At 33.7% G+C, this 24,771-nt stretch overlaps 1 protein-coding gene across 1 annotated transcript in view; it reads right to left on the bottom strand.

The window, feature by feature from the left end:
• Positions 1 to 24,771, bottom strand: part of ADGB (androglobin) — a 140,820-nt gene that overhangs the window by 72,952 nt on the left and 43,097 nt on the right. Inside the window, exons 9-14 of the mRNA XM_074333688.1 lie at positions 21,818 to 21,964; positions 19,797 to 19,891; positions 15,569 to 15,743; positions 14,311 to 14,401; positions 6,039 to 6,168; positions 407 to 440 (exon numbers count right to left, since the gene is read on the bottom strand). Coding sequence (XP_074189789.1) covers positions 407 to 440; positions 6,039 to 6,168; positions 14,311 to 14,401; positions 15,569 to 15,743; positions 19,797 to 19,891; positions 21,818 to 21,964 — 672 coding nt within the window. The remainder of the gene's footprint in view (positions 1 to 406; positions 441 to 6,038; positions 6,169 to 14,310; positions 14,402 to 15,568; positions 15,744 to 19,796; positions 19,892 to 21,817; positions 21,965 to 24,771) is intronic.

The following is a 24,771-nucleotide window of genomic DNA, read 5'->3' as shown; positions in this document are numbered from 1 at the left end:
CATGTTCCTCAGGTAATTCCATAAAATTCTGACAAACTTCTTAAACCTAAATTTGCTGCCTTACATTTTATGGGATTTGAGGTTGGGCCAAGTCTTCTTTATTTAGGAACTGAGGAATTTGCAATACTTGTAGTGCTTTGATCACAACGTGCATGCATCAAAACCTATGAACTTGACTCATGGACTTTAATCAGATTGTCTTTTATTTTGACTTTAAGTATGAATTTAACCAGTGAGATGATCTGATTTTTCTTGCCCAGAGCCGATTAGAGTCAGTACATCAGACAGACACTGGAGAGAACTTGATGAGTGGCAGGGGGAGGGAGAGCTGAACGTTGTCAAGAGGAGAGACCCCTTTGTGCTTTGATGTCCATGAAAAAAAGTCATGAGAAGGTTATCAATTTACCTTTTCCTGGTATAAACTGCGAAGCAACATTACCCTGTGAATTGAAAGGAACACATTTAAAAAACATGTATAAGTTTAATAAAACATTACAGCTATCTAAAGTACCACAGTTTTTAAAAGAGTTAATACAGTTTTTAAACATTGAAGAACTATATTTTTAAAATACTTACTAAAGCATACAGTAAAACAGAATTTGTTTTTAATCTTAAAATTCAAAAAATGTGAATTTAATGAAATAATTGATTGAGGGTTTAAGTTTGACATTAAAATGCAGAATATTTTAATTTATTAAATGATTGAATCTTGTAGTAAAAGTTAAATTAAAACAATAATATCCCTAAGTAGATATATAACTTGACATGAGACACCTGTCGTTAATACAGGTTGAATATAATGAGATTATGATTGCCAATTAATGGATAAAACCTAGAAAGACTAGTTTTAAATTACAAAAGTGGTTCCTCAAAATTTCAAAAGGGAAATTAAGTCAAATTCACATGTACAACTCTGTTTTCTCTGGAACACAATTAAAATAAGTGTAAAAGATAAAATGGTATAAATTTGTACAGACTGATGATGGGTAATGTTGACAACATTTTGGATGATGTAAAGTGGCAGAACTTATCTCTAACAGAGTAGAGATAACTGAATATTCCGTGTTAGTAAAAAGAAAGCCAATTCATTTCTCAAGACACCAGAAAAAATTAGTAGGCAACTGAGAAATAGAGAATGAAATATGAACTGAAACAAAGGAATGGGTTGAACAACTGTATAAGGAACAGACAATTCCCCACTTATCCCTAATGCATTTAGCATCTATAGTTCTTCTGCCTAAACAGGACACTGGGAGTTGCTTAAGTGGAGAAATTACATGAGAATTCTGCAGATCTGGGTTCACACAAACCATGGAAAGCAGGAGAAGCTAAGATACAGAGAAGAGAGGAATTAAGTAAATGTTCACAGGCTGAACCATGAGACTTTCGGAAACTCCGTGCTGCTTGCCTTCAATAACAGTGATGGCTAGTGTATGCCAATCCCTGGGACCCCAGATTAGATGAGCCTCAGTGGGAGAAACTGACCAGAGCCTAGGAAACACCTCACGGATTCTGACATTTGGAGTTAATCTCACCTTCAAATGAAGCTAACTCATCCCATGATCCTAAATGAAAGCTACCAGTTGTCCAGCTCTATCAGTGCCATAAAGCTGCTTCCAATCATTGGGTCTTTAATGTCATGAATTCCTTAAATGCATGTGTACAACAACGTATGACCAGACGACTGAAGAAAGATTCTTATATAAAAGAAACTGATTGGTGTGGGTGAAGAGAATCATAGAAAACAGAAACAATCATAGAGGGAGAAAATTTTAAATTAGCAATATCAGAAAGATAAGAAGAAATTCGTTTTTCAATAATAAACTTCTACAAAAATATAATCACAAACAAGTGTTGGTGAGGATGTGGAGAAATTGGAATCTGTGTGCACTCTGGGTGGAAATATAAAATGGTGCAGTCGCTATGGAAAACAGTATGGTGGTTCCTGAAAAAATTAAAAATGGAACCACCATATCCAATTACATATTCAACAACTATTCCACATCTGGGTATATACCTAAAATAATTGAAAGCAGCATTTCAAAGAGGCATTTGTACACCCATGTTCATAGCAGCATTATTCATTGAGTGTCCATTGATGAGTAAATGGATTAAAAATGTGGTATATACATGCAATGCAATATTATTTCACCTTAAAGGAAAAAAATTGACACATGATACAACATGGATGAACTGTGATGATATTATACTAATTGAAATAAGCCAGTCACAAAATACAAATACTGCATAATTTCATTTATATGAGGTTCCTAGAGTAATCAGATTCTACAGACAAAAAGTAACATGGTGATTTTAAGGGTCTGAGGAGAGGTGGTGATGAGAAATTGTTGTTAAATGGGTATAATGTTTTCGTTTTGTAAGACGACATGAGTTCTGGAGATTGGTTGCATAGCAATGTGAATGTATTTAATATTGTACCAAGAAAAAGAAATTCTCAAAAAAAAGTATAAAAAAATTCTCCATAACTAAAAAACATGAGTTTCCAGCTTGAACAGGCTCAGGGAGTACCTAGTTCACATTAAAAGACTCATCACCAAAGCCAATCATTGTAGAATTTTATTATTCCAAGAATAAAAGGAAAAACTCTAAAACTTTCAAGAGGGCAGAAAGAGTCACATATAAAAGATCAACAATCAGAAGGTTATCTGTATTCTCAAGATCATTACTTGAAGGAGGAAGACAAACGATTAAGGAAGCAATTCAAAATTCTGAGAGAAAGAACATCGAAACTGGATTTCTATATCCCACCTAAATATAAATCAGGTGGGAGGGTGGAAGATAGATATTTTAAAACATACAAATTCTCATTATTTTCACTTCCCATAAATAGTTTCTCAGGCAATATTAGAGAATTAGGGCATAACCTAGGAAGAGAACATAGTTTCTAGAAAATAAGAAATCAATCAGAAGAAAGAGACAGAAAAGGAAGTCCAAAGATGACAGGGGCAGGCTTTCCTTAAGTTTAAAATGGAGCAAAAGAGCAAAGGATTCCAGCGAGTGATGTCTCCGGGAAAATAGTTGGCATTAATAGCATCTGATGTGTTTGTGTGGCGAAGGGTGTTTAGAGGTATTTTCTTTTTTCTCTTCTCTTCTCTTCTCTTCTCTTCTCTTCTCTTCTCTTCTCTTCTCTTCTCTTCTCTTCTCTTCTCTTCTCTTCTCTTCTCTCTTCTCTTCTCTTCTCTCTTTTCTTCTTTCCTTTCTTTCTTTTCTTTATTTTAGCATTTGAAAAAGGCTACTAATGTGTCATTGAAAATATGCAAATGAAAAAATGCACTAGTTAGCTTGTACAAAAAGTTGCACAAGGAAAGAAATGTCATAATATTTGCCTCAGCAGTAATAATCCTTACACAGCTAAGGTGTGAAATGAAAAATATGTGGAAAACAGAGGAAAGTGGAGGGATGTGGAGATAAGTGAGTGCTCAATTCTTATCTTCCATAACAGAAAGTCGAGAAATAATGTTTACATTGATAGATAAAAAAATAACAGAATCCAGTCATTTAACAAACCGGTAACGGTTTCTGCCATATATGAGGCATTTTCATAGGTGCTAAAGGAGAAACAATATATAATAAAACCAATGTCTCAGTTATCATAAAGCCTTCTATTTAGAAATACGGAGATACATATCAGAAGACAGTTTTGTTTTGTTTTTAATTGGGGAAGGGGAACAGGACTTTTATTGGGGAACAGTGTGTATTTCCAGGGATTTTTCCAAGTCAAGTTGTTGTTCTTTCAATCTTAGTTGTAGAGGGTGCAGCTCAGCTCCAGGTCCAGTTGCCATTGTTAGTTACAAGGGGCACAGCCCACCATCCCTTGTGGGAGTCGAACCGGCAACCTTGTGGTTGAGAGGATGCGCTCCAACCAATTGAGCCATCCGGGAGCTCGGTGGCTCAGGCGGTTGGAGCTCCATGCTCCTAATGCTGAAGGCTGCCGGTTCAATTCCCACATGGGCCAGTGGGCTCTCAGCCAGAAGATTGCTGGTTTGACTCCTCGACTCCTGCAAGCAGGATGGTGGGCTGTGCCCCCTGCAACTAAGATTGAACACGGGCACCTTGAGCTGAGCTGCTGCTGAGCTTCAGAAGAAACTCTTAAAGTAGGTGAGTGTGAAAAGGCAGGCTAAGTAATGAGGAGTGGAAGACAGGTTGACTTATTTTTATGATCTTACTGGTAATTTGTGACTCTTTAAAATGATTGCATGCAACAGTTTAGATTTTTTTAAAAAATTTTTAAAATGTTAATGTCTATTCATTTTCCTTACAAAATTCTCATCTTATAGTCTCTGCTTTTCAACTAATACTGACAAAAAATTATTTACCTATATGTAATGGTGTGTCCTCCAAGGTATCGTATGCCATCTATAGAGTTTGGTAGAAGTAAACTATGGTTCATTCATATAATGAAATAGTAAGAATAAAGATACTCTTTAGGTATAGATATGAAATTATTGCCAGTATGTATTGAGTAAAAAGTTTCTTTTTATTTGTTAAAATATGAGTAGAAAAAAAGGAGGTTGTGGAATAGTGTGTGTGTGTGTGTGTGTGTGTGTGTGTGTGTCTTTGTATTTATGTAAAGAAACCCTGACAGTGCCCTAAAGAGGGCAGAGTAGTGAAAACAAAAGGGACATTATGGAAGTAAGATTTCTTGATGTATGCCTCATATTTTTATTTTTTTAACATGTGAATATATTCTCTATTAGAAAAATACCTTTTTATACCCATCACACTGGCAAAAGTTGAAATGTCAGACAATGTAAGTGTTGGCCAGGATGTGAAGCAAAGAATATTCTCATCCAGTGCTGACAGCCATGGGTATGGATACCCCACACTAGAAAACTGCTTGCTATTTTATTGTGAGGTTAAACAGGTAAATGTCCTATGTCCCATCAATTATGCTCCCAGGTTCATATTCTAGCACGGTTCCCTAGTCTAGTATCCCCTGGGGCCAATGGTAGGATTTCAAGAGTCCATGAAAATGGACAATTGTTAAAATTATATCTTTAGCTGAAGTTCACCATTTTCTTCAATGACCAATTTATCAACTCAGATAAGTAGCCACAATGTTATTAGCAATAACTGTGACATTATCCACAAAAGAAATCACAATCTTTTACATTATATTATAGTTGTGCAAATATCTTAAAATGTCACGTATGCTGATCACACCTTTGAAATTGCAGCAATTAAGCCCATTGTTAGATATCAAGGGGTCATATCTTCCTGTGTATACATACTCCTGTGACCTGTGCTGGACAACTATCTGGCAAACATATTTAGTAGTCATTCAACCACCAAGCAGTGAAGTTGTGTTCTCACAAAACTAACCCAGACAGCTTTATTGCCTTCCACTGTTCCCTAACAAAAATATTCAACCAATATGCAGAAAGAGATGAGTTGTTTCATTGTGTGTTAAAATTTCAGAAAATTGAGAAAGGAAGCCATAGCACATAAAAGTTTATGAGCCCTGGAACTAAAAAAACTCTTGAACATGTGTACAGAGACTTCATGGTACCATTGTTTGCAATAGTAAGAAACAAGAAGCAATGACTATACCCATTAACACTGTGAAAGTTATGCATTAATTACCTTTGACCAATGAAATGCATGAACTGTGACCATGCAACAAAAGAGCTAAATCTCACAAATGATGTTGAATGAAAGACGTTCCAGAAGAATTAATGTCAGAGTCCATTTAAGTAAAATTACATAACAAATTAAGCTGTATATTGTTTATAAATATATACTTAATTGGCAAAATTCAGAGTACGGAGTTAATACCAAACTGTAAATGGCAGATAGGAAACACAACACAGAAGAGACACACAGGGGACTTATGTAAGAGAAGAATATTCCATTATGCTCATCTAGGTGATGGATACATAAAAGCTTACTTTAACATTAATCTTTATTCTGTTCAGATGTATGCTATACATTCTTTTTATGCATAATATATCTCATAATTTAAGAAAAATATTACAATTAAGAAATGGATCACTAATAAGAGTACCATAGTTAGTTACCAGAGATGTAGTTCCTGTCAATTGACTTAATTCTGGCTGGCTCAAGTTTGCAGTTTCATCATTTTCATTAAAGGAACATAAACCAGATCCTGGAGGCTTCCCTTTGTTAATAAGAGATCGTACATAATGACTAATGGAAAAAAAAAAACACAAAACAAAAAACAAACTTCTGTTATCTTAGTATCTTGTTTAAAGTTACTAATAAGTAACTGCAGTTTTGTTACTGAGATGTAATTAGCATATAACATTATATTAGTTTCAGGTACAAAAAATAATTCCACATTTGCATATACTGTAAAATGATCACCGCAAATCTAGTTAACATCCATCACCACATAGTTATGGTTTTTTTTTCTTGTGATAAGAACTTTTAAGGTCTACTCTCTTAGCAACTTTCAAATATACAATATAGTATTATTGACTATAGTCACCATATTGTACGTTGTATCTTCAGGACTTATTTACTTTATAACTGGAATTTTGTACATTTTGACCCTCTTCACCCATTTTACCCACGCAATCTGTTCTCGATGAGTTTGATTTTTGGTTTTTGGTTTCTTTTTTTTAACTTATATTTTATTTTTTAGATTTCACATATAAGTGAACTATGGTATTTTTCTTTCTCCATCTGACTCATTTCACTTAGTGTACTGCCCTCAAGGTCCATCCATTGTTGCAAATTGCAAGAGTTCCTTCTTTTTTTATCACTGAATAATATTCAATTTTATGTTAAGAAATTGCAGTTTTTCAACAATAAAAAGTTCTAATTTTGTTCATTTTATTATTCCCATTCTTTTACAATTAATTATTTTTTTTCTTTGTGTCAAAAACATTGAATTCTTTCTATGTTACTAAAGAAATGTTCTCTATCAGTCAATGCAATTGTGTAAAAATTTTCTGGAAACTATTTTAAACCCTTTTGCCACAATTGCCGGATGAATATATCCGAAATTTTTATACATAAAAATGTCATTTATATACAAAGCAGCTCAAATTGTTGTTATTAAATGCAATAAAAGAGTCAAAATGTAACTTTTTGTTTTTTTGTGGATTTCTGACACATTTTAGGAAAAGCTTGAAATCAGTTAACACAGTGAAAGTGTTAAAGCTGTGGTTGCTAATTTTGAATATTCATCAGAACATAGGAATTTCACAACATTTAGAATTGATTTACTTAAGTATCAGATTAATGGATCAATGTAATAGGTTCAGAGTCAAAATCTTAATTATGAGTCTTGAGCACTTACGTTTATAATTGGGACATTTATACTAGCAACTCAAGTTTACAGTATTTCCTTTCAAGTTAATTGCTAACATGACCCCAAATCACCATTGCCATAGCTAGAAATCTATAGGCACAGTAAAAAGACATTTGTTATAATAAATATATATATATATATATATATATATATATATATATATATATATATATATATATATTAGGTAAATGTGTTTCAAAGATAAAATTAAATTTCATGTATACACACTTCCTAAACTTGCATTTTCTTCCTGGCTAGTGTTCTGTAAAACAATTCACCTCAAGCTAAACATCTTTGATTTACCCGAAACTGCCACTAGAGGGTAGCACAAACATATATATGAGGCTCCCATTCCATCAAACAATGCCAGGAGCGAAGAATGGGCATACCTAACATGTTGCTACAGTGACAGTGTTCCAAAGAAAGGCAGTAGTGGCAGCTGTCACTTTCAAGGGCTTGCCAAAAAGAAAAACAAGAAAAAAAGGAACCTGCTTTTATGTTGACTTGATAACGCTTCACAGCAAACCGGGAGAAAGGACATTTCTTTCACGTAGAATGAAACGCCAATCATATACCTTTGTTTGGCCCTGACAGATAGAACGAATATGCTAGCAAACTCATAATAGTTTCAAGTAGTGAATAGATTAATTGAATCCAATTAATTGCTAAAGTCACCTGTACCTGGGTCATAGAATTTAATCTACCTTAATCAAATAATAAAGGTGAAAGAAGGTATAAGAAAATCAAGTAAGGAAGTAAATGCAGGAGTTCAGGTTGTGAAACCAACCCATTTGTGGTCCCTGTTGACACAGATTTTAGATGTCTGGGTGTGGCATTCTGAATCATGAGAAAACTTGTCCTAGTAGTTAGCAGCCATGGTTCTTACAATCCACAAAATCTCTGACTAATATGCACCCTCGGTCAGCTGAGAAAAATTAAAAATGACCTGGAATGGTAAAATCACTATCTGAGTGGGTATCATTAAGCATAAAATTAATTAGAAAAATAAAGAATCATTAACATGTTAATGTTAAATTTAGGAAAATTCTACATATATGTGGGTTTGCTTTTTTTTGTTTGTTTTTGTTTTTTGCATTTGAAACACATGAAAGAGTTTAGCATGTTATATAATCCAACAAATTGGGTTTTAAAATGTATATATGATTAAGCTAAAAGAAAATTTTGGTTCGTAAAGGCTAATAGTACATATGGGAAAAATTAAGGTTTGCAAATACATGAGTTTATTTGAACTTTTAATATGACTTAATACTTGGCAAGATTTTATTTGCTATAATTTTGGCATTCAAAGTACTTAAAGAGAAAATAAAATATACAGTAGTAATGTTGTAAATGCAATTTACGATGTTTAAATTCAGCTAACTGAATTTATTTAAAGCTTTTATAGGAATTAATATATTTATGTATAAAACAAAAATTATTATAAATTAAAATGAGTTTGAGGAAAATGTAAGTAACAAATTTTAAAACCCAAAGTAGCAGCAAATGGCCTTTTCTGTTTATGAAACTGTCCTTCAAGGCTTGACATTGCTAATTTCCAATGTCTGTGCTGCCTGGGGGTGCCTCCTCATCCACTTCTCAGTTCGATCATCAATGCATAGAAATGACAAGAGTCTTAAAGATTAAAGATTTGAAGAATATCTGTAATATTTTCAACTTAAATAGAGTCCATAAAACTGTAAATTAACTAGCAATGATGTAAAGAGGTTTTAAGAGTAGGATAATACTTTTCTAAATTTTGACTGCTTTTCTTCTTCAGTTTCTATTCCTATCCTGGATTTTATTAGGTTAGTTCAAAAGTAATTGCAGTTTAAAAGGTTAAAAATAACTGCAAAAACCGCAATTACTTTTGTACCAACCTAATATCATATCCAAAGGAATGACCATATCTAATGATCATTATGTGTGTGACCTATAATATAAGTCATGCAATACTTTTAACAAAGCTTTACTGAAGTTTAAAATACACTCAGAAAGTACTCTGGTGCCTGTCCAGCCTGCCCCTGAGTGTGTCGTCCTTGTAGGTGGCCAGGTGATGATCTGGAGCAGTCTGAAGTGGGCCACTGAGCCTACTGGCCCTGGAACCTCCTGGAAGGGGACCTGCTGTAGGCCTAGTTCAGCCACAGTCTGTGCTTGTCTGGTGCCACCTGGCACGAGGCACAAAGCAATCCAGAAATGGCTGCCACCTGAGCTGTGCTTGGAGGTACCTCAAGAGGGCAAGCTGCAAACCAAGGCTGTTTGTTGCTACTACCGGACTTAGGGCTGCTCAGCCAGAGGTACAGGATATACAGAAGCCAGATACTGCTTGTTTGGGTTTTGTGAACCTTTGAAAGATTTTAGGAAAGTCTGCAGCATGAGCCAAGGCAACTGTTTATATGGAAAAGCTGCTGGAAGCAGCTTGGGTGTGTCTTAAAATTAGGTGTGGTAGGGTCTGAGGGAATAACTAGGGTGGAGCAGAGAAAGGTGATAGCCAGTTTGATGGAGACTCAGATACCGGTGACTGACTACATCTGCAGGCAGGGAGGGAGAGGGCTCAACAAAGAAACAATTGCTTCTGCCAGCTCCTCCATCCAGGAGAAAGCTGCCCCTCCAGCCCTCACCCTGAGGCCAGAAAGCTCGGTATGTGGGACTGGCCCATTCTGATCTCTGCCCCTCCTACTAGTCGCGAGGTGGCTTCTTCTGAATGTCTGTAGTTTTAGGGCTTTGGTTCAGCTAGACTTCAAGTGATTCTCAACAATGGTTGTTGTGTGGTTTAGCTGTAATTAATGTAATGAGAGGAAGTGAACAGAGCATCTACCTACTCCGCCATCTTGACCAGAAATCCTACATCCATGTGTTCTTAATTTCAGTTACTATATTCCTTGTTTATAAACTTTCTGTTTGATTTCTTAAAATCATTTTACATACTATTAGTTATTTTTATATGTTTACATCTTTATTGAGGGATACTGGAAGTACAATTAATCACATAAATTCAAAGTGTAAATTTTATAATTTTTGATATATTATATTTATATTTCCATGTATTAGTTATGTATTTGTTATTACTGCATAACAAATTACCACAATTTTAATGATAATCATCATATCCTCAACTCATATCACCTACTAATCCCTCTTTTTATTGCTATTTGTGGATTTTTGGTCACTTCTCTGAACTCATTAAAATTTTAGACCCAAGATCATAGTCCTTCTAAATACTCTATTGTCATATTCAAATATTAGCAAATTTAGATTCTGTCTCCTCCTCCTCTTCTTCTCCCATTTTTTTCATTGTCATTGGTATATTTAGTTCTTTTTTCTCTCTCTCTCTAAAGGTGACAAACTTCATCTCCCAAGTTTCTATGACAATCATCTAGTCTTGTGATTTAATTATCAGGCAATAACCCAAAACATGCATGAGTGCTAAGGTTTAAGTAAAAGAAAATACCTTTTTGTTCTAAAATAGTAACCAAAACTGTAAAGCCAGATATACTTAGGCCTTATTTTAACCAATTCAAAATTTATCTTAACTATTTACAATTACAAAGTAGAACCTAAAAATATTGTTTTCCAATAATCACTGCATTAACACAAGCTTTAGTACATTTGTCACTAAAGTATAAATTTCTATTTATGAAATGAAATTGTTTGAAATGTTTTAACTATCATATTAGGACACCTAAATTCAATTGGACTTTGTAATAGGACAAGAAATATTCCTCCTACTTATATAATAAAAATGGGTTAGATTTTTCTCATGTTAATCTATAAATAGAAATATAGGTCAACTAATAAAAACTAATATAACTGTGTCATAATAAAACACTACAATTATAGGCAGATTACTTATTCATTCCTTTCAACATTATACAAAATTTATGCAATGATGAAAATGTTGTTTTAGAATATTTGACTATTGAGAACTTAAAATGTGGCTTGTGCCACTAAAGAATTTTAAAAATTTTTTTTATTAATATTAATTAACATAATTATATTTATATAGCCACATGTGCCTGGTAGCTACAATAGTAGATAAATATAGTAAAAAAAAAAATCTGAACAATTTAGATGCCCCAAAATATTTTGAATTCAATTAATATTTACTGAGCACCTGTTATATCCAAGTTACCATTTAAATATTAAAGTATTACGTAACAAACCCCATATGTAACCCTTGAGATCCCCGTTATAATTATACATAAGCCATTAACTCATTTAAAAAAAATTTGATGGTATTTTTTCTCATTGCACTCAGAAATTTAGGGTCAAATTTCAAGGAGGCAAGGTTATTAGAAGTAGACAATCTTGAACATTGATAAAGAAATCATTAGAACTCTGAAAGAAAAACTGAAACCACAACAAAACCAGTCAAACAAATACATTCCAGAAAAGGCCAGTAGTCTGGGGTCACTGAGTGCTAAGGTAAGTATAGTTTCTTGAAGTCGCTCTGACATAAGAAGACAGTAGAGCAATAATGTTCAGTATGATTCATCTAGGCAACAAAGAAGGCTTCAAGTGTGCTCTACTTAGGAAGAAAAGACATTTTTAGTATATTCATAATATATACATTACAAGTCATTGACATAATACAACTTTTTACCAAATGGATGACAACAGTGATAACATTTTATTTCATATATATTGTATTACAGCATCAGTTAGGATTATTTGTGTCCCAAGTAACAGAAAGCCTAATTCATGGTAGAATTAATAGAAAAAGAAGTTTTTCTATTAACTGCAAAGTCTAACAGGATTGAAAAATAACTTACACAATATTCTATTACCTATCTAGAAACCTAATAAGAAAAAAACAAGAATACAGTGGTGCATATAATTGTTGTGAAATATTTGAAGATCTGACGTGTAGAAAGGGAATGAAGAACTGAGTCATATTATTTTAACTGCTTCACAGGTTATTCATTTTAGGGGAAGAACTATATTCACTTAGTAAACATCTTGTCAGAACATGTTACTTGCTAGATAAGGGAGTAGGGAGGGATAAAGTAGTACATGCTTTGAGGACACAGTCTGCGAGGAGGCAGCACAAAACCAAAATGGAGGGCTAGCCTGCTCTCTGAATGAGAACTACAGTGGAGAGAGAAGCAGGAGCAGGGAAGCGGCTACCCAATGTGGCGAGAAGCTTGGAGACTATGGATAATGGTGGTCAACTGGAATTTACAATAGTAAAGTAGCTGAATGATTTAAAAGCAGGAGTATGTAATATTCTCTTTTAATTAATTGTGTTGCTCAAATATGACCAAAATATAATGCCTCCCTCAAGCTATCCATACTTCCCATGAAACCATTAGAAAAATCTGCTGTATGCACAAAAAATTTGGGTGTTTTTCTTGTTGTTTTGGTTTTGTTGGGTTGGTTGGTTTTAAAGAATGGGAAATACAGGAGTCAAGGTAAAGTGAGTTCTGGATCCAACTGGGTAAGGAACAGAGAGGAGAGAATAGCCATGGGAGGTGAAATGCAAACGAGGAGGCAGCAGAAGCAGGAAGTCACAAGCAGAGACACACATTTAGTTCAAGATAATAGACTGAACACAAATTTATTGTACTGTACTGTGATCTCCCTCCTACAATTCCACTGGGGTCTCAGAAGAAATAAAAATAAATAAAAGCACAATCATGCAGAACTGGCAAAATAGAAGTGCCATGATTGGAATGGTAATCCATCCCTTATTGTCAGACAGGAATAGATTGATGGCAAAACCGAGCAAAGCAGAGAACCCAAAATCTCATTAGGACCAAAAACAAAGAAAAACGATGGAATCCAAAATCTGTGAGGTTATCCTGAATCCTCTATGATGAATCTTAAATTAAAAGCAGCAGAGGCTAAGGAAAGACATAGGCTGTGGGCAATGCAGCAAGAAATGATGGAAAAACAAGTGTCCATTGGATACACAACAAAATCTTTACATGTACTTAAATTTAATAAATACCCACACTGTTGACAAAACAACAACAACAACAAAAATGATGGAAAGGACAGGTGAGCTAACTATCCAGTCACCTTCAGAGCAACTGAATTGAACTGTTGGCCTCATGTAAAACTTGCATTGTGGCTCTGAAGTGCAGCTTTAAATTGGAAGACTATCAAAGGGTGATGGGAGATGACAAGCACAGCAGGACCTCAAACACTTCCACCAGGAAGATGAGGAGCCATGATATCCGGAAGGAGAACCACATCTGTCACAGGCTGATGGCAAGTTCTTCCACCTCCTGCACAATCAGTGACATCAGGACTCTATTCAGGGTTCTAAGTATTCCTGCAAAATAAGTTCTTTGAAGTACAATCACAGAATTTTGGACATGCCTTGGTAAAGGCAATTATTACAGTTTGTTGTAATTATTTACTTATACATTCAGCTTCCCTAGAAGCTGACAGCCCTGTGGGGCAAGATAAGTGTGTTATTTTTCCATTTTCCAGTGAAATATAGTGCCTTATTGTATTAGTGCTCTAGAGTTGCCTAGGTTGCTTAAACAACAGTAATTTATTTTCTCACAGCTCCGGACGTTGGAAGTCTGAGATCAGAATGGTCAGTTTCTAGTGAGGACTCTCTTCCTGGCTTGCAGACAGCTACCTTTTCACTGTATGTCCACATGACCTTTCTTCAGTGGATTGAGAAAGAGTGTACCCTGTCTCTTCTTATGAGGACACTAATCTTATGACCTCATTTAACTGCACTTACTTCCTTAGCAGCTCTATTGCCAAAGACAGCCACACTGGGTTTAAGGCTTCAACATACAAATTTTAGCAGGACACATTCAACCCATAACACTCACACATAAAACATTAGCAAAATATGTTTGTTAATTAAGTGGATTAGAGAACTCATAAGCTATACAAGATCAAGGAAATATCCTGGAATAAGTATTATACATATAGTTGACCTTTTCATTAAATGGAAGTTCTTCAAAATGCTCCCATTTAACCACACAAACCACACTGTAATTATTATTTTTGAGAGCAAGATGCATTTGTAGGAAAGGATGTTATTTACTTACGTATCTGTTGGAATAGTAAATGGAGTCATTCTATAATTTAAAAATGGACTTGATATCTCAAGAAACTGTATAGGCTTCTTTATTATTAATTCTAAAAAAAAAAAACAGGAAGTGTGAGGTACTTTTGTTTTCATCTACTAAGATTACACGCAGAACTTAACATTTAATGCTGTACTAATTATGTCACTATTCACCCAGCACATTACAATGGCGTTAATTGCTGAATGAATACACTTAGACAATAATGAGGTATTAGAAAAAACGAAAGGAGAAAATGCAAAAGCAAGGAAATGAACACAAAAAAGCTGTTGTTATTATTAACATAATTTAAGTTACTTGGAAATATATATATATATATATATATATCCCATAGATCTCCAGTTTATTTTATCATCCTTCATTAAAAACTGCATAAAGTAACTATGGAAAGGCTAGAGATGTTAAAACATAAACAAATGATGAATTATTCTCCTAGACCGTAATTTTTAAATTATTAGTGTTTCTTTTTTAATCCCAACTTGTGCTTCTACTTTAAAATGGATTTTTCATTGATGGTCTCATTCATTTCTTCTCTCGCCATCTTGGACTTTCTCCCATTCAAACTTGGTGCTCATGGGAAAAGGAGTAAGAATGAAGACTTGCAGAGAAAAATACTGAAGGCATAAAGAGTTAGACATGGATTGTGAGGAATTTAGAAATGAACTGAGAGAATAATAAGAGTAAGTTGGGAACAGTTCCTCCCATGTGAGTCTGTTTATTTCTGACACTACCATTCGTTAAGTGGCTATATGACAATATTAACACAGGAGGCAGTCGAGGGCAGAAGTTATATTCCTACAGGAGTTTTAAATAGAAATCAGTTAATTCAAAGATCATGTCCTACAGGGTATTCTAGAATGACTTCCATATTAGAAATTCATTTGAGTAGCTTAATATATGCAATTTAAGGTTCCATATGATATTTATTACAAACCACTTTTACACCATCATAATAATCACAATGCCATCATCCAAAGAATGGCCTTGATACAGTTGGTCCATTTAGACATGGCCATTTAGACATGAACCAAACCGCTCAACTTCTGAGATGTGGAGAATTCTTTAATTTAGACATAAAATTTAGACATAAAATTAAATGAAGGCTTTCGGTGTAATGTTGGGTGGTTTGCCTTGATATACATCTTTCGTTACCAATGAAATTATTAGACCTTCACATAGAGAAATGTTACTTAGGAAGATACTCAGACATGAACCATACCTTGAGGTTCATCTGTTATGACAGTTTCTTTTTTTTGACGAAAGAGTTTCCAGGGAGGCACTGCGGGCGGTTTCGGTGGAGCTACAAGAGGGCAAGACCTGGTTCTGGTCACCAGCACGGGATGGCTACAGATGTGGGACAGGCCATATTCTCGTAGCTTCTCAGCAGAATTGGACTAAAAGATGGAAGGTAGATTTCAAAGAATTCTTACAATTGCTTCTTGCATATAAAATAATACCTTTCGGTCATTATAAAAATACTATCACCACTATAGAGACATGGTGGTAATAAAGAAAAAAATAACCACCCATATTTCTACCTCCCTTAACATAAGCAATCTTACCGTTTGTATTTCTTCCCATCTTTTACTTTTTCTGGGGCCTCATTTTCTTATTTACAAATGAGAGTCTAGACCTATACGCTACTTTTGAGTTCTAAGAGTTTAAGACTCTATGAGACTGCAAAACTCAGCACATCAGTTTGGGTCAACAATTAATCAATCATTATTTTTATAGGTCAAAACTTTGATACAAGTACTTAATATGTAAAGTGTTATTTGTGTATTTGTTTGTGTCTTTTTAATCACCAGCAGTTGCTACATAATATTTTTAAAAATCCACTGCATTTAGTGGGTCAGGTCAATGAGGTGACAGCTATTGCCTTGTCTATGGTTTATTCCCTCATCCCAAACAGCAGCTCCCCCACAGGAAATCCCCATGGCCTGACAATGGAGCCATTCATAGAAGGACAGAGAATAGAGGCTGCCCTGTATCGTGCCAAATCAAGCAGTCTCCCGCACAGATCCTTCCCATATTCCACTGCTCAGATCTCCTGAAGCCACTTGGCTTTGGAACAGTTCAGAATTATACTTAAGCAGAACTTTAGTTACTGATTGATGGCTGGAATATGCCATAAGAAAGCAGGAAGTATGTGCAAGATAAAGGAAGCAATACTGCAGTCAAATTCTGATGGTCACAGTCTAAAAGTTGAAACATTTAAAGTTTCATTAAACATTAAAATCTACTATTAACTACATTAAAGTCAGTTTTACCCAAACTGTTTTTCTTCCTAGTGATTTTGCATCATTGATTGCTATGGAAATAGCAATGCTTGCAAATGTAAATTTATAAAGCTGTCATTGGGACCAGAAACCTACCTATCAGCTTATTCCAAATTATTGCCTCAGCTAGAATATGCCTCGCTCTTGTGACTATTTCTCTATAGTTCAATCTATACTTCAGGGAGACATAAAATAGGAAGGGATATCTGTGAAACAGGACAGTTCTTCCTGAATCCAGGGATTAATGAATCATTGCAATAATTAATTAGTAATTGTAAGAAGTTCATCGGTGCAATACTGAGTCCAGAAAAAAGTGATTGATGTTTGTTTGTTTGTTTAAAGGCCTAATAAAAAAGTAGGTGAAATCGCCACATCCCCTTATCCCTTTTGTGGATGTTAGTAATTTACTGGAAAAAAAAATCAGAAACTATGGAATTATGCCTTAGAGTAACCTAAAAAATTATTTTTTATAGATGTTCTAAAGCCTAAAATTTTTTCCTACAACGTTAGCCCTGTCAAATTTTTGAACTTTTCCAACACTTGAAAGTAATCCTTTCCATGAGAATTTATAGTAGAATTTATTGATGTTATTCAGTAAGAAAATGCTTCAGTTATGGTAACAAAAAGTACATCACTATAAAATTTACATTTCAATAATATCCAAAATAGATGTCACACTCAAAGTAGTATTTGTAAGCTGAATATTTTCAAGATAGTTTACTATTCATAAAATTTGGTACATGTCTTAATTCCTTCTTACAGTTGCAACCAAAGTTGTAGTCTATTTACTTTCTTTTCTTGAGCATTAAAAAATAAAACAATTTAAAGCATTTTGAAAATGTAAGGTATTGTGTCAAATGATGAGGTATGGTATTAGCACCTATTGTATTGTTTGAATAAATCTACACAAGTATAATACTAGCCTGATTTAAGGTATGTAAGCCAATTTCTCATACTTCATTTTATTTCCAACATACTGCACAATATTTCTGAATGATGAAAAGTAATACCATTAACAATAGTTACAGTTTGATGTTGAGAAACTTTGTTAAAGGATTTCAGGTTTCCTTAGGTTAGAGTTAGGGACAGAGAAGAATTAAGAATAGTGAAACATTTTAGTGAAATGTTGAGTATGCACTCAATAAATATTTTAAAATAATTCACATTTAAGACTTAAATCTGAAGTTTCCTTGCCCATAAGACCCTTTCATTCCTTTACCCCATCCCACCTCAAAAATTCTTTAAAATTAAAGGTTTGATAAGGTGGGAGAGGCGTTTTTAGATCTCCCAGATCACCAATTTAAATAAAACTAAAACATATTGAATACCCAAGAGCAAGAAAATGGGGAGATATGGCATAATTCATGACACCTTTCTCCTTCCCAAGTTTTGTTGTTTTCCTTGTGTTCTGGACCAATTTTTTAAATAAATGTAAGGTATTGACTTTCTTTTACATGTTGGTGTTTGGAGCTACAGTTTTTAGCAATGCACTCCATTTAACAAAACTCCATTAGAATATTTTATTTTCTGTAGATTTATCTTTAAAGCATTATATCTCCCTTATAATTTGATTTTTACCAGGAGAACTAGAACATCCCAATAACTAATGTAAAGAATCAGCAGGCGAATTAGGGAGAACGTGACACTACAGTCAGTTCACTATAGCCTTGAAGTTTATTTAATTACTGTTACAGACACTGGGCAAATTCCTGAGCCTCAGGGCCCCTTAAGCCATTTTCAACTTCACTCAGAGGATTTATAATATTTTTTGTGTCCTGAATCATTCCCACATCGCAAGCTGCTTCTAAGACTTCTCCCCTTGCAATCTATTCAACCTTTAGTAGTTCCCTGAAACCAGTGGGCTCACTTTCACCTCCAGATTTTCCAGCACAAGTTTCCCTCTGCTAGCTAGCATGTACTATATAATGAGGCCTACCATGGTTGCCTTTGTACAGACTTTTTTTCTTGTCATTATTTTCTAAACAATACAGTATAGCAACTATTTGTATAGCATTTACATTGGATTTAGGTATCATAAGTAATCTAGAGATGATTTAAAATATGCAGGAGGATGTGTGGAGGTTATATGCAAATCATATGCCATTTTATTTAAGGACTTTGAGCATCTGTGGATGGTGGTATCTGTGGGGGGTCCTGGACCCAATCCCTTGCTGGTACTGCATACTGCTGTACTTCTACTAGTCTTATACTTTAATGTAATGGATGCAGAACATATGGAATTCTAGAAATAAAGTGTTAGATATCTAAGTTTCCCAAAGGGTTAGGATTCAATAAGCCCCAAATGCAATAGGTTGTTTCTAAATTGAAGAGTAATCTGATGGTCTTTACCCTTTGTAAAGGAAAGATAAAAATGGTTTTTATGGCCAACGACAAAAGATAACTTAAAAAACACAGGAAACCCGTACATCCCACGCAACTACTAAATATTATGCTGCCAAATATTTAACATCGTGGAAAAATGTTAATGATAGTGTCAAGTGAAAAAGCTGGTTTCCAAACAGAACATAAAATGTAATTCCACGGTGCAAAAAAAGTAGACATATGTACACACACACTATATGCATAGAAGAAATAATCAAAGGATATATGGCAAAATGTTAGCATTGCCTATGTCTAGGTATTTATACTATACATATTTTAGTTTCAGTCCCTTTGTATGTATTTCTTAAACTTTCTACAAGTTGTCAGATTTATAAGAAAAAAGCAGTTAACATTTTGTGTATTAGTTTAAGATACAAGGTGGTTACAGCAATGGTTTACCAGCTCTGAACGTGAGTTCATTTAAATCATATGCGGACGTTAAGAGAATATATACAGTCTGTTTATGGAAAGGTGATTCATTGTTATTTAGGAATGATTTACATGATTCTGACTAAAATATACAATTTATATGTTTTTCTTTCACTTATAATGGAAGGAATTGATACAACATACGACTACTTTTTTTAAAGATGGAATTATTGCAATCATCTAAGATAATTTTGAATGTGATAAGACCTTGTGTTCAAATGCCTAATTCTAAAGATAAGGAGACTGAAATTTAGTAATAAAATTTTAATTAAATTCTGGTATACCTTCTATCAAGAAGTAATCACACACACATACACACCATAAATGATACTGCATTTCCTGGCCTTGAATACTTACCATCTTCTCTAATGAAAATATCTTCTTTTCAAACAAATAGAGAGGTGTAAAAGTAGCATATACAAGCATGTAAGGGGACGATGTTGCTGAAGAACCTGCAAAAATAAACATATATCGTGTCATGAAAATTCTGGCCAAAATGAGACTGCCAGTAGGTCATTGCAGACTGTTCAATTTCTTTAATGAACATTAGGATAGAATAAAAAGTTAAAGAATTTGAATTAAAGATAATACCTTACCTTTGCTGGTGAAAAATAGGTAAATGATTCTAAATGTATTTAATAAATGTTAAATCTCAAATGTGCATCTATTTTATAGAATATCTCACTAATTTTACCTTAATTAATCGCACCATTTAATTGCTAAAGAAATCATTTTATTTCACTGTAAAAATGTTATTGCATAAACTTACCGGTCATCAGTCAATGTAGCTTAGAATGGTCTACAAATAATTATGTTCAAAGTAGTGATTTTAACATTAAGACATTTCTTAGCTTTCACAGATAAAAAATCTTTATCTTGAATTTAAAGAAGTCCAGGAGTTTTCATGTCATTTCAAGAAGAAAGAAAACATAAATAAATAAATCCTTCCGTGAAGAAGGAAAACATAAGTAACTCAGTTTAGAATGTCTAATGCTTGTAGAATTTACTTCTGAGCTTCACTTATTTATGTGCTCCTCAACATCCTGGATATTACGATATTTGATTCAGTATCCTCTTGTTCTTTAAAGATTCTAGCCAAAATAACATAATTTATTTTTATTTATTGCCTTTATCTTTAATTTAAAAGTTTTGTTTTATTCCTTTACAAATTCAAGCACTTCTAATCAATTGTATTAGATATGTTTCTTGAAGAATAGGATCTTCAAAGCCACAAAATATAAGTTAGATATGAGCCCAGGATCTCTCTAGAATTGATTAAGATATAAAACATGACAAAGTTATAAAAACATATTTTTACATTTAAAAATCAAACTTTGTATATTTTTCATGGAGCAGAACTCTGAACTGAGGAAGTTTTATTCCAAAACCTAAACTATAAACCGCATTTCGTGTCTTGAGACTGACCTTAACTATGAGTTTGGTAGAAAAAAAGGCATTGTCACCTTTATTTTCACAAAGAAAGAAACTTAGAGAAAGGTCTAGTCATTTTTCACAATGATGATGAATTATCGGTAACTTTGGAAATGTTATGTCATCCACTATCAAAAAAGATTGCTTAAGGCATCAATACAAGAAAACAATTTTTAATACAGAATTAAAAATATAATGACTAGTGACTCTTCTCTACCAAATCACCAGACATGTTTCTATAAAAACTAAAAAGCCATAATTATTAAAATGTCCTCACAAAAAGAATAATAATTATTTAAAAAGATGATAAAATGAAAAACATAACTAGATAAAGCATAATGCTGGAGGAAAATGAATGTGTTTTCAATCATGTAATAAGTGGTGAGCTGAGAATTGTAACCTGCATTCTGGAAGCACCAAGATAGATGACCCAATATTAGGAATATAAAGTCTTTAAAAAAGATCACATATATAATATATATTATATAATCTTTAAAATATTACATATGTAATATATATATATAATTTATTCATACAGAGGAGGACATATACTAATATCTATGGTAATATATGCACTTATATAAATATATTTATGTTTTGTATAATTGTATATTATCTAGAATATATGACATAATATATTTACACAGTACAATATGTATTTTATAATATACTAATATATAATATACATGTTTGTTAGTATATGTCTTCCTTCATATAAGCACTTCTCCTGTGACTGTTGTACCATACGAACTTGGACAACCTTGGCTTCTGCCTCATACATAGGACCTTGCCCTATGTAATATCCATACCCACACAATTATGGGCAACCTTAAGCCAGCTTATTCAGATATGTTGAAACAGGAGATACACATTTCTATGTTCCAAAGATTTCCAATGTTTTAGGAAACAGCTAAAGTAGTCATTATCCTAGGAGAGTAAGAGCTTACAGTCTGAAAGAGACTGCAGAGAATATTGCACATCTGATGAGGGTCTTGAGCCGTGAAGTGACCATTTGAATTTGTCCTTTTCCTTTTCCTTTTCCTTTTCTCCGTCTTTACTCCTCTTCTTCCCAACGTCTTTGGAATCTGATTTCTCTAACATATTTAAAAATACAATAGATATCTTTTAAGTGTAAAGCCTCAAACTATATTTCTTATTCAGTCATTGTGTTGAAAAAAAGCCAAAATCATAGCATGATTTAAATGTAAAACAATAGCCACAAGTTTCCCCAAACACTACTCAGTTCTCATTAGAAACATTAAAGTAAAGCAAGACAAATTTTTGAAAATTGATGTGTATTGTGAAAGATCTGCAGCATTGTTTATTATTGACTACACATAATTTTATGTAAAATAGAGATGATCATTTGAATATGATTTATGCATATACAATTACAGTGTCACGTGTGCTCCAATGTTCATTGCAGCTTTGTTTACGGTGGCCAAGACATGGAAACAACCAAAATGTCCTTCGATAGATGAATGGATAAAGAAATTGTGGTATATATACACAATGGAATACTATTCGGCGGTAAGAAAAGATGATATAGGAACATTTGTGACAACATGGATGGATCTTGAGAGTGTAATGCTGAGCGAAATAAGTCAGATAGAAAAAGCAGAGAACCATGTGATTTCACTGATATGTGGTATATAAACCAAAAACAACAAAAGAACAAGACAAACAAATGAGAAACAGAAACTCATAGACACAGACAATAGTTTAGTGGTTACCAGAGGGTAAGGGGGGAGGAGGGTGGGAGATGAGGGTAAAGGGGATCAAATATATGATGATGGAAGGAGAACTGACTCTGGGTGGTGAACACACAATGGGATTTATAGATGATGTAATACAGAATTGTACACCTGAAATCTATGTAATTTTACTAACAATTGTCACCCCAATAAATAAATAAATAATTATAAATAAATAAATAAATAAATAAAATAAAATAAAATTACAATGTCAGCCAAATTTTCCCATTTTAAAAACAAAACCCAAATAATAGCAAAGCATGTATTTAAAGTTGAGTCCTAAATGTGGCGCCATCTCATATCTTTGTTATTTGCAGCCTCCATCTCAAGTAAATACAGTTTACTACCTTCAAAATATCTTCTGTTGGAAACTGGATGCCAGACCAACATCTTTTTGCCAGCATGACTTGTGTTGTCAAGCCCTGTACACAGAACTATCTGTACCATTTGAATTTTTATTCATATTTACAGTACTATGAAACATGTTCTTCTTTACCTTAAAAAAATATCCTCCAATATTTTTTTATTCCCCAATGAAGCTCGTTCAATTTTGAAATAAAATACAGATTTCTGTCATTTCATTCTTTCATTATCTGCTTAATTTATGATTACTCTTGTTCAAGTTATTATTTTTTTAAATTTGCATAAATAAAAACTGTGACATTAACAACTTGTAATGTTCCTTAGCCTCTAAAGTCAACTTGTCTCATTATCTTAGCTTTTATTATAGATTTAACACCTAAGTTAGATACAAAAGTGAACATAACTATAACTTTAAGTGTAGGATGAAACATTTAACTAGGAAAGTAAAGTATAAAAAACAGGTTTTCAGAATTTTATTTTGTGGATTTTCCATAAATATTTTACTTCACTGAATAAATTAATTAATTCATATAGAATTTTAAAATAGGACTTTAACAGACTTCAAACTCCTATTCAGAATTCGTAATTTAAAAATAATATAATTTATACTAAAAATTATGAATAGAAAAAAATACACTTTCACATAGAAATTTGGATAGTATGCAAGTGTTTACCAAAATGTGTTTTTGCTAATACCCTAAATAAATGTTTCCTCCTCTGTCATTTCATCCCACCCACCTAGCAAACTTCACTCTAAATAAAGTTAACAGCTGATTCCTACTGGAGATAACCATCCCCTAGTTCTGCAGACCTCTGCTACATCTATTTTAAATCACCACGAGAAACTTCATCTTACACCTCCACCTCACTCTCAGCTCATAGATAGGCTGTTTATAAAGAGAGAAAATAGAAAGTAGCCTTTATCAGAAACACTCAACTTCTCCCTGTGAAATCCATTCACCCACCGACATCTACGTCAATCTTCTCCCATGTTCTATCTCCACCTGGTGGAATAGTGACGTTCTTGCTTTTTTTGGTTGGTCCAATCTCTCCAACTGGGCTCTCTGGATCTTGCTCTTCCTGACTTCTCAAGAAACATACACTATTGCTGTCATCTCAGTGGGATCTTCTGAAGCATCACTTAAATGTACTGTCTCCCTTACTAGATGAAAAATATAAATATCCTGTGTGGGTCCGCATATTCCCTGTCAGCTTCCACTTTGTAGCTTTTCTGTTCACAAACTTCTAACAGGGTTGTTTGTACATTATTTTACTTTCCACTTACTTCTTAACACTCTCCAATATGTCTCCACTCCCAATCTTCACCAGTGCCCAATGTATTCAACAGAGAAATATGAGTTCCCATCATATTTCAACCCACATTATTTGACACAGACTATCTCTCTGATTCTTGAAACACTCTCCTTTTGACTTTAGTAGCACCATGCTCTGCTGATTTTCTTCCTACTTCTCTGGCCATCCTTTAGCCTCCTTTGTCAGATCATAATTTTTTACCTAGCCCTCAGATGTTTAACTTATTTAAGGCTCAGCCTCAAGCAGCCTAGTCTTCTCACTCAATGCTGTCTCCTTGGGAACATCATCCATAGTTTAATTTAGCATGCATTGGTCAATGATTCCAAAATGTACATCACCAGCCTGGAACTCCCGATGTGAAAATTCCACTTGATTTTCTCAAAAGGCACCTCAAATTCAATTATGTTCAAAATCATTTTGTGATCTCTCCTCATAAAGCCATTCCTTTTGCAGCAGCACCCTCTCAGTTA

Source organism: Rhinolophus sinicus, linkage group LG05 (assembly GCF_036562045.2).
Source record: "Rhinolophus sinicus isolate RSC01 linkage group LG05, ASM3656204v1, whole genome shotgun sequence".
NCBI classification, from domain to species: domain Eukaryota; kingdom Metazoa; phylum Chordata; class Mammalia; order Chiroptera; family Rhinolophidae; genus Rhinolophus; species Rhinolophus sinicus.
Note: the sequence above shows the minus strand (reverse complement) of the source record. Positions and strands in the feature narration are given on the sequence as shown.